This window comes from Camelus bactrianus, chromosome 8 (genome assembly GCF_048773025.1).
Source record: "Camelus bactrianus isolate YW-2024 breed Bactrian camel chromosome 8, ASM4877302v1, whole genome shotgun sequence".
NCBI classification, from domain to species: domain Eukaryota; kingdom Metazoa; phylum Chordata; class Mammalia; order Artiodactyla; family Camelidae; genus Camelus; species Camelus bactrianus.
In genome coordinates, this window is record NC_133546.1 from 27571256 (window position 1) to 27584230 (window position 12975).

General features: G+C 37.2%; 2 protein-coding genes across 2 annotated transcripts; one reads left to right on the forward strand and one right to left on the reverse strand.

The window, feature by feature from the left end:
* The first annotated feature begins 3688 nt into the window (after nt 1-3688).
* On the forward strand, nt 3689-4726 carry LOC105077229 (trace amine-associated receptor 6). The gene has a single exon (XM_010965569.1). The coding sequence runs from the start codon at nt 3689-3691 to the stop codon at nt 4724-4726; it is 1038 nt and encodes a 345-aa protein (XP_010963871.1).
* Nucleotides 4727-8877: 4151 nt separating this feature from the next.
* LOC105077431 (trace amine-associated receptor 7a-like) lies at nt 8878-11757 on the reverse strand. Its single transcript, XM_074368929.1, has one exon. The coding sequence runs from the start codon at nt 11700-11702 to the stop codon at nt 10671-10673; it is 1032 nt and encodes a 343-aa protein (XP_074225030.1). The 5' UTR covers nt 11703-11757; the 3' UTR covers nt 8878-10670.
* Nucleotides 11758-12975: the final 1218 nt, after the last annotated feature.

The window sequence follows — 12975 nt, forward strand, 5'->3', positions numbered from 1 at the left end:
TACTCTGCTGTACTATGTTAATTGTTATTATATAGTAACTCAGTTCTAATCAGAAGCTAGGTACTTTCCCTACATTATCTACACTCACTCAGCTGTATATGGTGGGTAATATTACCTCCAAATTAGAGCTGAGTAATCTGAAGCTGGGAGAGTTTAGGTAAGTTGTCTAAGATCACAAGGCCAGGTTTTATCTTGGGTACTTTCTGATTCAAACCCCTGTGCAATGATTCTCTAGGGACACTGCCTTCCCATCTGAGAACATGGGCTCTCCCAAAAGCTTATGTCCAACACATCTACTCTTTGTTTAGTACTTGCCAAAAGATGACATAAACTATAGAAATAAAACCCAAGGAGAAGAATAATTAAAAAAAACTTATCCAAATAGCAGTGAAATTGATAATGAAGCTCTCCAAAATCCTAGGAGCTATCCTCACTGGCCTCATTGCAAGCAGCCGTTCTCTCCAGCCTACGTCCTCATCACCCCTCTGGCCTCAGCTGATGTTTTGGTGGCAGCGGCTGTGACTCTCCGCACAAGCAAGGGCTTTGGAAACAGGCCTGAATGCCTCTCTCTCATCTCTGTCACAGAAATGCTCTATCTTTTGTCTCATTTCAAAATAGACTGGATGTTGAAGTGGGGGGTAGCATGCATGCATCAAGAGAGGGTGTAGATGGGAAATCTCTGTACCTTGCACACTGTTTTGTTTTGAACCTAAAACTACTCTAAAAATACTCTTTTTTAATGGGCTTAATCATACCTTTAGTATAGGTTGTGTCTGTTGAATGTCTGACAGTAGAAGTTCTCATTATTTGCAGTTTGCTCTCAGAGCTCTGAAAGCAGATTTTTGAATGAATTATGTTGATTTTCACCCCTTGAGCCTTTGCTCTAACTTCTTTGTTAACCATTATATCATTGAAATGCAAAATGTCTAGGAGAGAGTTTCAGTTTTCTGAGCTGCCATAACTAGTTCCCACAAACGTGTTGGCTTTACTCTCCACAGTCTTGTAGGCCAGGGGTCTGTAACCAAGGTATCGACAGGGTGATGCTCCCTCCCATGGCTCTAGGGTAGAGCCCCCCTCTGTCTCTTCCAGCTTCCCACAGCTCCAGGCCTTCCTCAGCTTGTGACAGCATCACTGGAATATCTGCCTCCATCTTCACGTGGCCGTCTTCTCTCCGTTTCTCCTCTTTTGTCTCTTATAAGGACACTGCTCTTGGATCTAGCTCCCCTCCACATCTGCTTCTGGGGGGTTAGAAAGTGGACATATCTTTTTTTGGTGGGGGAGAGGTCATCACTGAACCCACTACAGAGGGAACTGTGAGGCTCTCACTGATAAGCCGTTGGGACACCATGGTTCGAGATCTGGATGATCCGTTTTCAGACACAGAAATCTGATTCTATATCCTAAATGGACTGATTAACACCAAGAAATGTCATGAGAACCTTGCTTATTAGTTCCATCTTTATTTACAGCATTAAAGATATCAGTAGCAAAAATTAAGTCTATAATTTGATTAAAAAATATCTTTCATACAAGAGACTAGAACATAGAAATGCTTTCAATTTAAGTTGATACAGAATAAATGGAAGCAGCTTTCTTCAACACCAAACTTGTATTATTAAAAAATAATGGATTTTATTTTAAAATATATTTGTTTCTGGTTTATGAATTTTTGCTCTGCCTTGATCCAGAATAAATTTAAGGCAACTTACAGAGAAATATAAAATTCAAACAAATAGCTTATTTTAAAATTAGAGGCAATAGAAGAACAAACACCAAGTCGGGGGTTTAAATGGAGGCAGAATTGGAGCTAAAATGTATATCACCATCACAATCACACACACACTTGCTAAGGGGGTCAGAGATTCGGCCAAACATTTTTAACAGTGAACACAAAAAGAGAAGAGTCTTCAAGTCCACAGATTAGAATCTTAGTAAGGAGAAAAAAAAATAAGTTGATGGTTTTTTCAAACTAAAATCAGAGGGGATTTTGTCCCAGAGATCTCCGAAAGGAGGTACTTTATCTTTCAAGAAAATAGAATTATCTGCTGATTTTCCTTTTCAAGCAGTTGCATACTTACTGATAATCTGTGCTAGGGTCTTTTGTATCTCACTCAGTGATGGCAAATCCAGAGAATATTAACAATTTGCCCCAAATCACAGAGCTCCACTGTCATGCCCAGGATTTAGGATCCTTAATCTGTAACATTGGTTGCTCTTTCTCATTCTTTTATTGGGATTACTCTTTGAAACAAGGTACTATTTTCAATTCCCGTCCTATTTCCCTGTTTTCTATGAAATATTTTGCTACGCTGTGTCTATTTTTCTGTTGAGTCTGAGCCGCAGCATTCCTAGCTGTGCAAACATATTCTTACTGGTTGCTGCTTCTTTCTCTACCTCTAATGAATTTAACTCTTTCCAATTTATAAGTCGATGCTTCCGGCTGACAGGTTACAATGCAATTGATCAGATGGCAGATTCTTTCCTGAGGACACATTCCAGTTACTGGAATCAATTCAGGAGGCTCTCAGCTTGTTTGGATCCTGTTGGTTTCAGCTGCATTTCTAAACCTGTCCCAAACTGGGCCCTGAAAGTTGTGATGAACAGGTGAAATAGGGAAAGAATATTGACCAAATATCCTAAGAATTAGCTATAATAGAATAATTGAAAATTAGAGCTGGCAGAAAATTTGGAGCTATCTAGCTCTTTGTTTTAGAAACCGATTCATGGAGATCTATGAATCTGTGCAGGTTGTTTCTGGAACGAGCTTCAGGCCTCCCTGAAGCTTCCTGCTTCCAGGCCACAGCTAGACTTTTGTCTCTCCCTCCCTTTCTCTAGTTTTGGCATAATATTTCTTTTTCATTAAGTTTCCCTCTGCTAGAAAACCCCAGCTATTGTCTCATTCCTTTCCTATTTCCTTTTTCCTAGTATATTTATATTAAATTCTACAAATATTGAAGCAGCATTTTTGTCTTACTCTGTTCATGGGAACTCCATTGTCTACACCTGCCCGTCTAGATGGTTCCTGAACTATCACAAGCAATTGTCTTTCATATTTGTAATACTTTTCACTATTTGTGTTCATATATTCATGTCTAAGGAAAAAAAAATCTTTGGCCGAAGAAGCATAATGGCTAATCTAACTGAATGTGAAGAGTTGCTTTGTAGAATAACTTTCTTAATAATCACTATTGAAAATAACCTTCCAAGTTCACACCTTGCACTATAGGGATTTCCTCTAGGGATTTTCCCATTGATGGCATGTATTTATCAGGAAGGACTGCGTGCTTTAGGCAGTAATGCAAATAAACCTAACAAGAGATGGTGCTTTAACTCTATATTACTTTCCACATCAGTGCTTGTTGCAAAAAGGAACTCTGGAGTTAAACAAACAAACAAAAAATTTATGACTAAAAGGGAATTTTTTGAAATTAAGAGAACCAAGCATGAGTTAGTTGAAATTAACTTCCAGTAAGCTTGTACAGTATAATTTTGATGTATTTAGTTTGTTATGGAATACACTTGAGATTTGTAATAAAATGGAAAGTTGGAAAAACAATTATATTAATATCTTGTTTCTTCAGGCATCCCAGTGTATGTATGTTTTTCCCCCAGGAGTACTGAAAATCAGAATCCTATACCCTGTGAAAACTGAGAAGGACAGAATTCTCCGGATGTAAAGGACAGCGTCATGAGCAGCACCTCGTCCCCCCTAGCAGCTGCCCAGCTCTGCTATGAGAATGTGAACGGGTCCTGTGTAAAAACTGCCTACTCGTCAGGACCCCGGGTGATTCTGTACACGGTGTTTGGCTTTGGGGCTCTGCTGGCCACGTTTGGAAACCTCCTGGTGATGATTTCCATCCTTCACTTCAAGCAGCTGCACTCGCCAACCAATTTTCTCATCGCCTCTTTGGCTTGTGCTGACTTTCTGGTGGGAGTGACTGTGATGCCCTTCAGCATGGTCAGGACTGTGGAGAGCTGCTGGTACTTTGGGCGAAGTTTCTGCACTTTCCACACATGCTGTGATGCGGCATTTTGTTACTCTTCTCTCTTCCACTTATGCTTCATCTCTATCGACAGGTACATTGCTGTTACAGACCCTCTGGTCTATCCCACCAAGTTCACAGTGTCTGTGTCAGGGATATGCATCAGCCTCTCCTGGGTTCTGCCCCTGACTTACAGCGGCGCCGTGTTCTACACAGGTGCCTCTGATGATGGGCTAGAGGAATTATCTAGCACCCTCAACTGTGTGGGAGGTTGTCAGGCAGTTGTAAATCAAAACTGGGTGTTGATAGATTTTCTATCCTTCTTTATACCCACTCTTATTATGATAATTCTCTATGGTAATATTTTTCTTGTCGCTAGACAACAAGCTAAAAAGATTGAAAATACTGGTAGCAAAACAGAATCATCATCAGACAGTTATAAATCCAGAGTGGCCAAGAGAGAGAGAAGAGCAGCTAAAACCCTGGGTATCACGGTCATAGCATTTATGGTTTCGTGGTTACCATATAGTATTGACTCATTAATTGATGCCTTTATGGGCTTCATAACCCCTGCCTATATTTATGAGATTTGCTGTTGGTGTGCTTATTATAACTCAGCCATGAACCCCTTGATTTATGCTTTGTTTTATCCTTGGTTTAGGAAAGCCATAAAAGTTATTGTGAGTGGTCAAGTGTTCAAGAACAGTTCTGCAAGCATGAATTTGTTCTCTGAACAAATGTAAGCCTTTGGACTGAGGAAACTGAAGCTATCTTTACATTTTCCAAATGAAATGAGTTTATAAAAATCAAGTAAGACTGTTAATGAGGAGAAAGCAAATTGCTTTTCAAATTTAATTGGATAAATGCATGATTTTCAGTCTTGTTAAGTTATGCTTTTCCCTGTGACTTCTCTAAGGACATTTATTTGGCTAGTAAATATTAAATCCCTGTTTGCTAACTGCTGCAGAACTCACTGTACCCCATTCCCTGAAGACACTTTCCTCCCTCCCTTTTTCCTTTTATTCCATTAACTCTTCCCTTTGTAGCCTGAAAACATCTTTGTTGTCTTTGATTTTCTTTCTTTTTTTCTTACAAAATTTCCTACTGCCTCCCAACTTGTCAAAAATTTCCTTATGATTAGTTTTCATCAGACTATTGCTTTTTTTTTAAACAATAAAACTTATCAAACTGGCCAATATTAAAGGAGAGTTCATCAGTCATAAAATTAATTTCTAAACAAGCATAAATTTCATATTGATGATTTGAAAAATTGGAACTTGATCTGGAATTATGACATGAAATACAATGCTTGAAAATGTTCCATTAAATTAGGGAGGAGAAATGGTACCTCAATTTCAGTAGCATCACGTTTGTTTATATTTTTATCTTTTTGGTGAAGTAAACATCGTTGAGCATTTGATAGAAACATATGTACTAACTAATGTTTGACCCAGTGATCATATTTTCTAGTTTCCTTAAATCTGCACACTTTGTTATTTATTTCTCTCTTTCAGGCCTCCTGTATCCATCTTACCTTTCCTACCAAACTTATCTTTTTTCCACTTTCAAAGCTTTTTTTATTCCATGTTCCCTGTTAATGTCATATTTTCCCTGTCTTTCTTTGGGCTCGGTTTACTTTCATTTTGAGCACCTTGTGTCTTGGGGTCTGGTATTTCTGGAGCTCCTAAAGGTCTCTAGCCATACCCCTCAACCATTTCAGACTGAGGATAAGAATCATATTTTATATTTGGGAGGATATTTCGTAATTTGGGAATAACTGGGAGCAAATGGTACAGTTTCTGCAAAGTGATTATCTTTTTAAGTAATTGTTTTCTCATTCCATGAGATGTGTTATTTTATCTTCCAGTCTTGATAGAGGGCAACTTTGTCATTTTTTCCCCTCAATAACACTATTTTGAGTTTATACATTGTCCATGATAAAAACAACACTGTTATTTAAGTTATTAGAAAAAAGGGGATAATTTAGAAATGTGGAAGTGATATATAACTTTTTGAAAAATTCTTGTGTCTTGCTTCATGTATTTCACAAAATCGAAACTGATTTCTTCCAGATGTTAAAACTAGAAGATAATATCTCTTTTATGATTTTATTGGTGAGATCATAGCACAAAATCCATATAGATTCATGCGCTAAATTTCAATTTTTAAACTTCAAAGGAAAACAAAACCATGTTATGGAAAGAAACTAAAAAGACTAACTTGGAAACGATCCACAGCATGCATGACAGAAAGGGGTTAGGAGACTTAAAAATGCAAAAGCCTTTTATAAAACGGTAAGATGGAGACAAATATCTCACTAAACAAATAAATAGGCAATTTTACAGAGGTAGGCCAAATAAATACATTAAAATATCAAATGTACAAATAATCCAGAAATGCTTATAAAATGTAATAAGTTTGATATCTCAAATTGGCAAATTCTAGAAGAATCAATAATAACTGATAGTAATTAGAAAGCAGGAAATTAAGCATTCTCATGAGAGGAAAGCATGCTCACATACATCTAGGGAAAATATAATTTAGTATCTTCTCTCCGAGCGGAATGAAGATATTTATGTAAAAGTTTAAATCATGCATGTCACTTGCTTCTGTACTTGTATTTCTGACAAGTAATCCTAAGGAAAGAGTCAATCAAGGAAGCAAACATGACAAGCACATTCATTGTACTATTGTTAATTACAAACTGGAAAACACCTAGATCAATGTGGGGTAAGTTAAATAAAAATGATCCACCTATGCAATAGAATGTTCTGAAGCCAATAAACAGTGCTAAGAAGTTCTGTATTCGTTGACAAGGGAAGACAAACACGGTATATTTTTTTGACTAAAACTAAAACAAAACCAGAAAACTCTGACCCAGATTATAAAACAGCATAAGTAATGTGGCCCCCATATATGTATGCTTTTACAAAGTCTAAATTTATGTATAATAGACAGTGTGTGTGTACAGGGCGGGAATTTCATTTGTAACTTATCTCTATAATTTAAAATGTCTGTGAAGAAATAAATATATTAAAATTGGTAGTACCAATACACATCTCTGTTCTTATCTGTGCACTGAAGTTAGGCTTATGTGTTTCTTTCTTGCCATTGTGATAACATGGATGGATCTAGAAGATATTAGACTAAGTGAAATATGTGAGATAGAGAAAGGCAAATACTGTGTGATCTCACTTATATGTGGATTCTAAAAAACAAACAAAACAAACAACATAAAATGAAAACAGACTCATAGATACAGAGAACAAACAGGTGGTTGCCAGAGGGAAGGTGTTAGGAGGGCATGAAATAGGTGAAGGGAATTAAGAGGTACAAACCTCCAGCTATAAAATAAATAACGTATGGGGATGCAATATAGAGCACAAGGAATATGGTGAAGAACGTAATACCTTCACATGGGGACAGAAGGTTACTGGACTTATCATGGTGATCATTTAATATTGTATGCAAACATCAAATCACTATGTGGTACACCTGATACTAAGATAATATTGTATGTCAACTACATTTCAATAAAAATTGCAAATGTAATCATATTGTTACTCATAATAATGAACTGATAATACCCTCAGAAAAAAGTTAAACAAAACCTTTAATCTCAATGCTTAGAAGTGATTTGTGTGGAGAAAGGGCACAAAAGGACCAAATGACTAAATAATATAAAACAATAAGAACATGATTTTTCCTGATGGGCAGACCAATAATTACCCTTAGTAGTTAAGATATAGTTTATTCGAATGACCCTCCACTCAGCCTCAGGGGGGAAAATCTTGTACAATAAAATAAAACTTCAATAATGAAGAAGTAAGGCTGATTAGAAAACAATATATTAAAATTTTATTTAAAAATTTTTATATCATAGCAAATCAATTACTTCCTCCAATGTCCCCATTTCTCAAAGAACTTTGTTAATACTTTTCTTTATGATGATCAAATTTTTCCTTTATAGAAATTTGTGTAAAAACCTTGTGTTTGTATTGCTGTCAACAACTTGACTGCAGTGTCTGGGCCACAGAAGGGAGGAATAGTTAGTGGTTACTTGACTTACTCGCTGACTCTCAGGGTGTGAACTCCAGTTCTCTTGTTTAACAAGTAACACTGCCTTAGATATGTAACTTACCTCTCCATGCCTCAAGTTCCTCATTTATGAAATAGAAATAATAATAATATGACGTAGTAATGCTATTCCCTGGCTCATAGCGTTGTTGTGAAGATTGTGTTAGTGCAGGTGAGGCAGTCCCGTGCACAGAGTGAGAGTTTCATAACTTAGATAAAGTATTCTTAGGTTTAAATTGTTTTTATTGTTATATCCTTCCAGTTCCAAAGCTCATGCTTTGCATACCAGAAGCACTCAATAAATGTTCATTGAAGCAAATCCAAGAGACTAGCCCCCTACATGACCAGATTAATTCACAGAAGAGAGTAATGAGGGAAGAAGCTTATTTCCTTATAATGCAAGTCTTCAAACATTTATAAAAATAGAATAGTATGTTGCTCTAGGAAAGGAAGTGGCAAAGTTAGATGATTTGTCTAACATTTTAGAAAGGCCACTAAAAAAAAGGACAAGTGTAAATGTATTGAAGTAGCTATAAGAAGTGCTTATTTGATTCTAGAAATTTTATAATATTCACCAGATTTCTTAAACATTTTGATTTTAGCATTTTTATCTTTAAAATGAAAAACATTAATCAATAATCAATCTAAGGAAGAAATAGAGACTTTTATTTGAGGCATCCTGAGGATTATAATATGGGAGACAGCCTATCACAAAGCACAGTCATGTACATTTTCGAGAGAAAGGATCATACATCAAAATGACAGACTGACATTTTACATAAAGTTCACCAAAGATACATAGTCCAGATAAGCACATACTAAGCAAGCAACAGGTCACCATGACCTCTTACGGGAACTGGGGGAAAGGAAGTTTATCTTGTAAGGAGTTACACTGCTGGCATCAGGAAAAGGAGAAAACTGATCTTTATAGTTGAGCAAGCATTCCTGCTCGGAGGAAGTCTGGTTAAGACATAATACAGAGGCTCGTTGCACATCAGGGAGATCCCAACACGGGCAGGGAGTATGTGATGCTTAAATTTTCTTGTCAAAACATAAATTTTATTCCATCAATACCTTTCAAAACAGGATTAGAAAAAGTTGCTATCCTGAACCTCAGGAATCAAAACAAATTTATTATATTCGGTGTTAGAACTAAAGAATTGTGGATAAACTGCTAATTTATCCTTAATCTTTACCTTTAATTATTGGTAATACCAGATAAAGATGAGAGTTTCTCACAAGATCCGTATAATCAGAAAAAATACACTATTTCTGGAAAGTATATCTTTACAATTAAAGGATCTGTAATAATAGAAATGATGTGCTAATGGATAATGTTGTTTTACATTAAGCTAAAAAAATTTTAAATATAGCAAGAATGTTTTGATATAAATTTACTCTTGCACCAAAGATAGAGTAATCTGATTTTAAAATCTTGATGTCTAATTGCAAAAAGACACTAAAACTAGAATAGAATTAAGTGAATCACTTACATTGTTCATGGACCTACAGCACCCACTTAATACCAAGAACAATTCTCTGAAATAACTGGCTTAATGTGTCCACTATGAATTGCATAACTAATTCATTTCCCATTTTTGGCCTTGGAACCAAGTTTATGAGTCATAAGAAAATGCAATTTGCAGCATCTGTCTTGGTTTCATTTTATGCCCCTCATTCCAGTTTCCTCTTTTGAACATATTTTTAAGTTATGCTTTCAAGTGTATCCTCAAAAATCACTGCAAATAATTTTCAGAACAATGTACACTTAAGTGAATACAAAATAAATTAATTCAAAAATAAAGTAACATAATGAATGACAATATTAAAATCCTTGTTTTAAACATATGCTAACTGGTAAAACTTCAGAACGATAATGTGATTTTATGAGCAGACTTACTCATGAGGAAGGAGCTCACTGAATAAATGAATGTTATCAGTCCCATTGTAAATAATGCCAGCTATCAATCCCATTGTAAATAATTGATTGATATTGTAGTTAACAGTGCGATCTTGACTGATTTTACCTGATTCTAAAATCACAATTTGGGGCTTGCAAATCTCAACACAGGACAGTGCAGATGTCCTCTTTGCCCTCTTAAGAAGCCACCACCTCACTAAGTATCTCATGATTGTATCTACATTTTCATAGAAAAATATTTCAAAGGGAAGAAGAAAAGATATAGGCAGGGATTGAACTATTATGAGGTAACTAAAGGGAGAATTTAAAATAACAAATATATATTACATCCTTTACATGTGTTATCTTAAATTTTGTCATGAATACTACAGGAGAGGGATTTTGAACGAGAGAAATACAGTGAAGTTCAGAAACAGCTAAGTTGCCCAAGATCACAGCATTAAATGGCAGAGTTGGTACTGCATTCCAGCCATTTCTGGCTCCAAGGGCATGCTGTTCCCATCACAAATGGGTGTTAATGTCACATTTACCAAAGAGCTATGAACCTGAATTTAGTGTTTGGGTCCAAGTGGAACCACAATTTAATTATTTTACGTTAGAAGATATTGCACTTTTATGATCAATTTTTTTCTCCCCAATAGTAGCTTCACTGTGAATCTATTTTCAATTCCTCAATCTAAAATATGAACTTAGCCAGAAAGTAAATGTATTGTTGAAGAATTCTCTCTCAAGACTTTGCCAGTGGCAATTAATTTGATGGCTTTTCGAAACCAAGGATAAAAGAAAGCATAAATCAAGGGGTTCATAGCTGAGTTAAAATAAGCAATCCAAACCAATATTTCATAAATGTATGTGGGGGTGATGAAGCCCAGGAAGGCATCAATTATTGAATCCACAAAGTATGGCAGCCAGGAAATCAGAAATGCTACCACTGCAATGCCCAGCGTTTTTGCTGCTTTTCTCTCCCTCTTGGCCACTCTGTCTCTGTAACTGTCTGAGGATCTCACAGTCTTATTGCTCACACTTTCAATTTTTCTTGCCTGTTGTTTGGCAATGAGGAAGATCTTGGAGTACACAATTATCATCACAAGCATGGGAAGGAAAAATAATAGGAAATTGACCAATACCCAACTTTGATTCACTGCAATTTGACAGCCACCCACACAGGTGAGAGCACTTACTAGATCCTCCAGCCCAGCTTCATTCGCACCTGTGCCAAAAAGGGAAAAAGAATAAAAAATGGAAAAAAGCCAGGAGAAGGCAATACACAGGCCAGAAACATTGGCAGTGAACCTGGTGGGATAGAGCAGGGGGTCAGTGACCGCCAGGTACCTGTCGAGAGAGATAAAGCACAGGTGGTAGATGGAAGCATAACAGAACGACCCGTCAAAACAGGAGTGAAACTGACAGAAGCGCTGCCCAAAGTACCAGCAGCCCTCCACGGACCTCACTGTGCTGAAGGGCATCACAGCCACCCCCACCAAGAAGTCCGCACAGGCCAGGGAGGCGATCAAAAAATTGGCTGGAGAATGCAGCTGCTTGAAGTGGAGAATTGAAATCATCACCAAGAGGTTTCCAAACACAGCCAGGGCAGCTCCAGAGCCGAACGCAGCGTACAGGATCAGGCGGGGGCCGGGTGAGTAGGGGGTTTTGACACAGGATCCGTTCAGGTGCTCATAGCAGAGCTGCGCAGCCGCGGGAGGCGGCCAGTCGCTGCTCATGGTTCTCCGTTTTGACTCCCGGAATAACTGTCACCCTCTGTGGCCCAGGTTGTCGTTCCAGTTTTCAAATGTTCTTAAAACAAGATAAATACAGTTTGTCAGTAACTGCTAGTATATTCTGTCTCTATCTTTTTCTAAGAACAAATCCTTATTTTCATGTTTAGAAGGTGACTCATATTCTCACCTCAAAAAAAAAAAATTCACTTCCAAATGAATAAGCAGTTACTTTTCATCATTACATAAACTTCTATTTATCTAAATTAAAAAAAAATCTGCTTGCATTACCTAGTTCTTCATATCAGAAAACTGTTGGTGTTCAAGGAGCTATTACATGATGCATGTTCAAATGCCACACTTTATGAACATTCTTTCCTAATTTATCAGAGCAAGGATAACGCCCCAAACACTCTGTCCCCTCAGGAAAGGAGCTCAATGATTCCAATACCCAAAGCCCTTCAGACTGAATCCCCACAGTGCAAGGTACGGAAAGGGGAAAAAACTTTAAATAACAATGATGTTTATGCTAAAATGAGTTCATGCCCTACTAATTTCCTGATGACATCTGACCTTTTCATGAGATAGAAATGGTGTATATTCTTCAAAACTTTATCCAGAATGTGAGAGCCATGTTATTTATTGTTATTAATTGTTGGGGATTGCCTTTTCACTTTTGTTAGAACCATCTATTTAGGACACATTCTTATCAATGACCCTGTTTCCAGTGGTAGAGAGAGAACTAGGAGCCCTGGGCTAGAGTGCAAAAATACTTCTTCAGTTTACTACCTACAGATTCCTGTAATCAAGTGCCCCCAGAAGAAAAGGTCTGGGTGACCAAGTCCTTGCTGCCATACAACATTTTAGTGAAAAAGGGGGGTATAATGAATTTGTTAGTTTCTTTGAATAGTTCTGGAAAACTTGGAAGAAAAATAGTGAAAATTAAAGGCTTTAAGTCCAAGCTCAAGGTCCGTATAATTAACCTGCGAGCTTCAATGAAATCCTTGAGAGAACCCTTTATCTCCCAGAGCCCAGAACTGAATTTCTGAAAACCAAACTCCAAGCATAATTCTGTAGCAGCCTGAATTAAAGTGTAGATGGAATTCTCAAACTTCCAGAGCATTTCTCACTAAAATTCTGGCTTTGAGTATGGAGGAAAGGGATTCTCAAAGTTAGGGCGGTGACATAGAGGCAGGTCCTGTTGGAACTGGTTTCCTCCAAGCCCTAATTCTGTCAAGCCTTTTCTACCAGGAGAGGCAGCCCTCCCACCACCGCTGGG

Bases quoted from the DNA above. Each gene is read 5' to 3' on its own strand.
- LOC105077431 (XM_074368929.1), bottom strand. From the start codon at position 11,702: ATGAGCAGCGACTGGCCGCCTCCCGCGGCTGCGCAGCTCTGCTATGAG.
- LOC105077229 (XM_010965569.1), top strand. From the start codon at position 3,689: ATGAGCAGCACCTCGTCCCCCCTAGCAGCTGCCCAGCTCTGCTATGAG.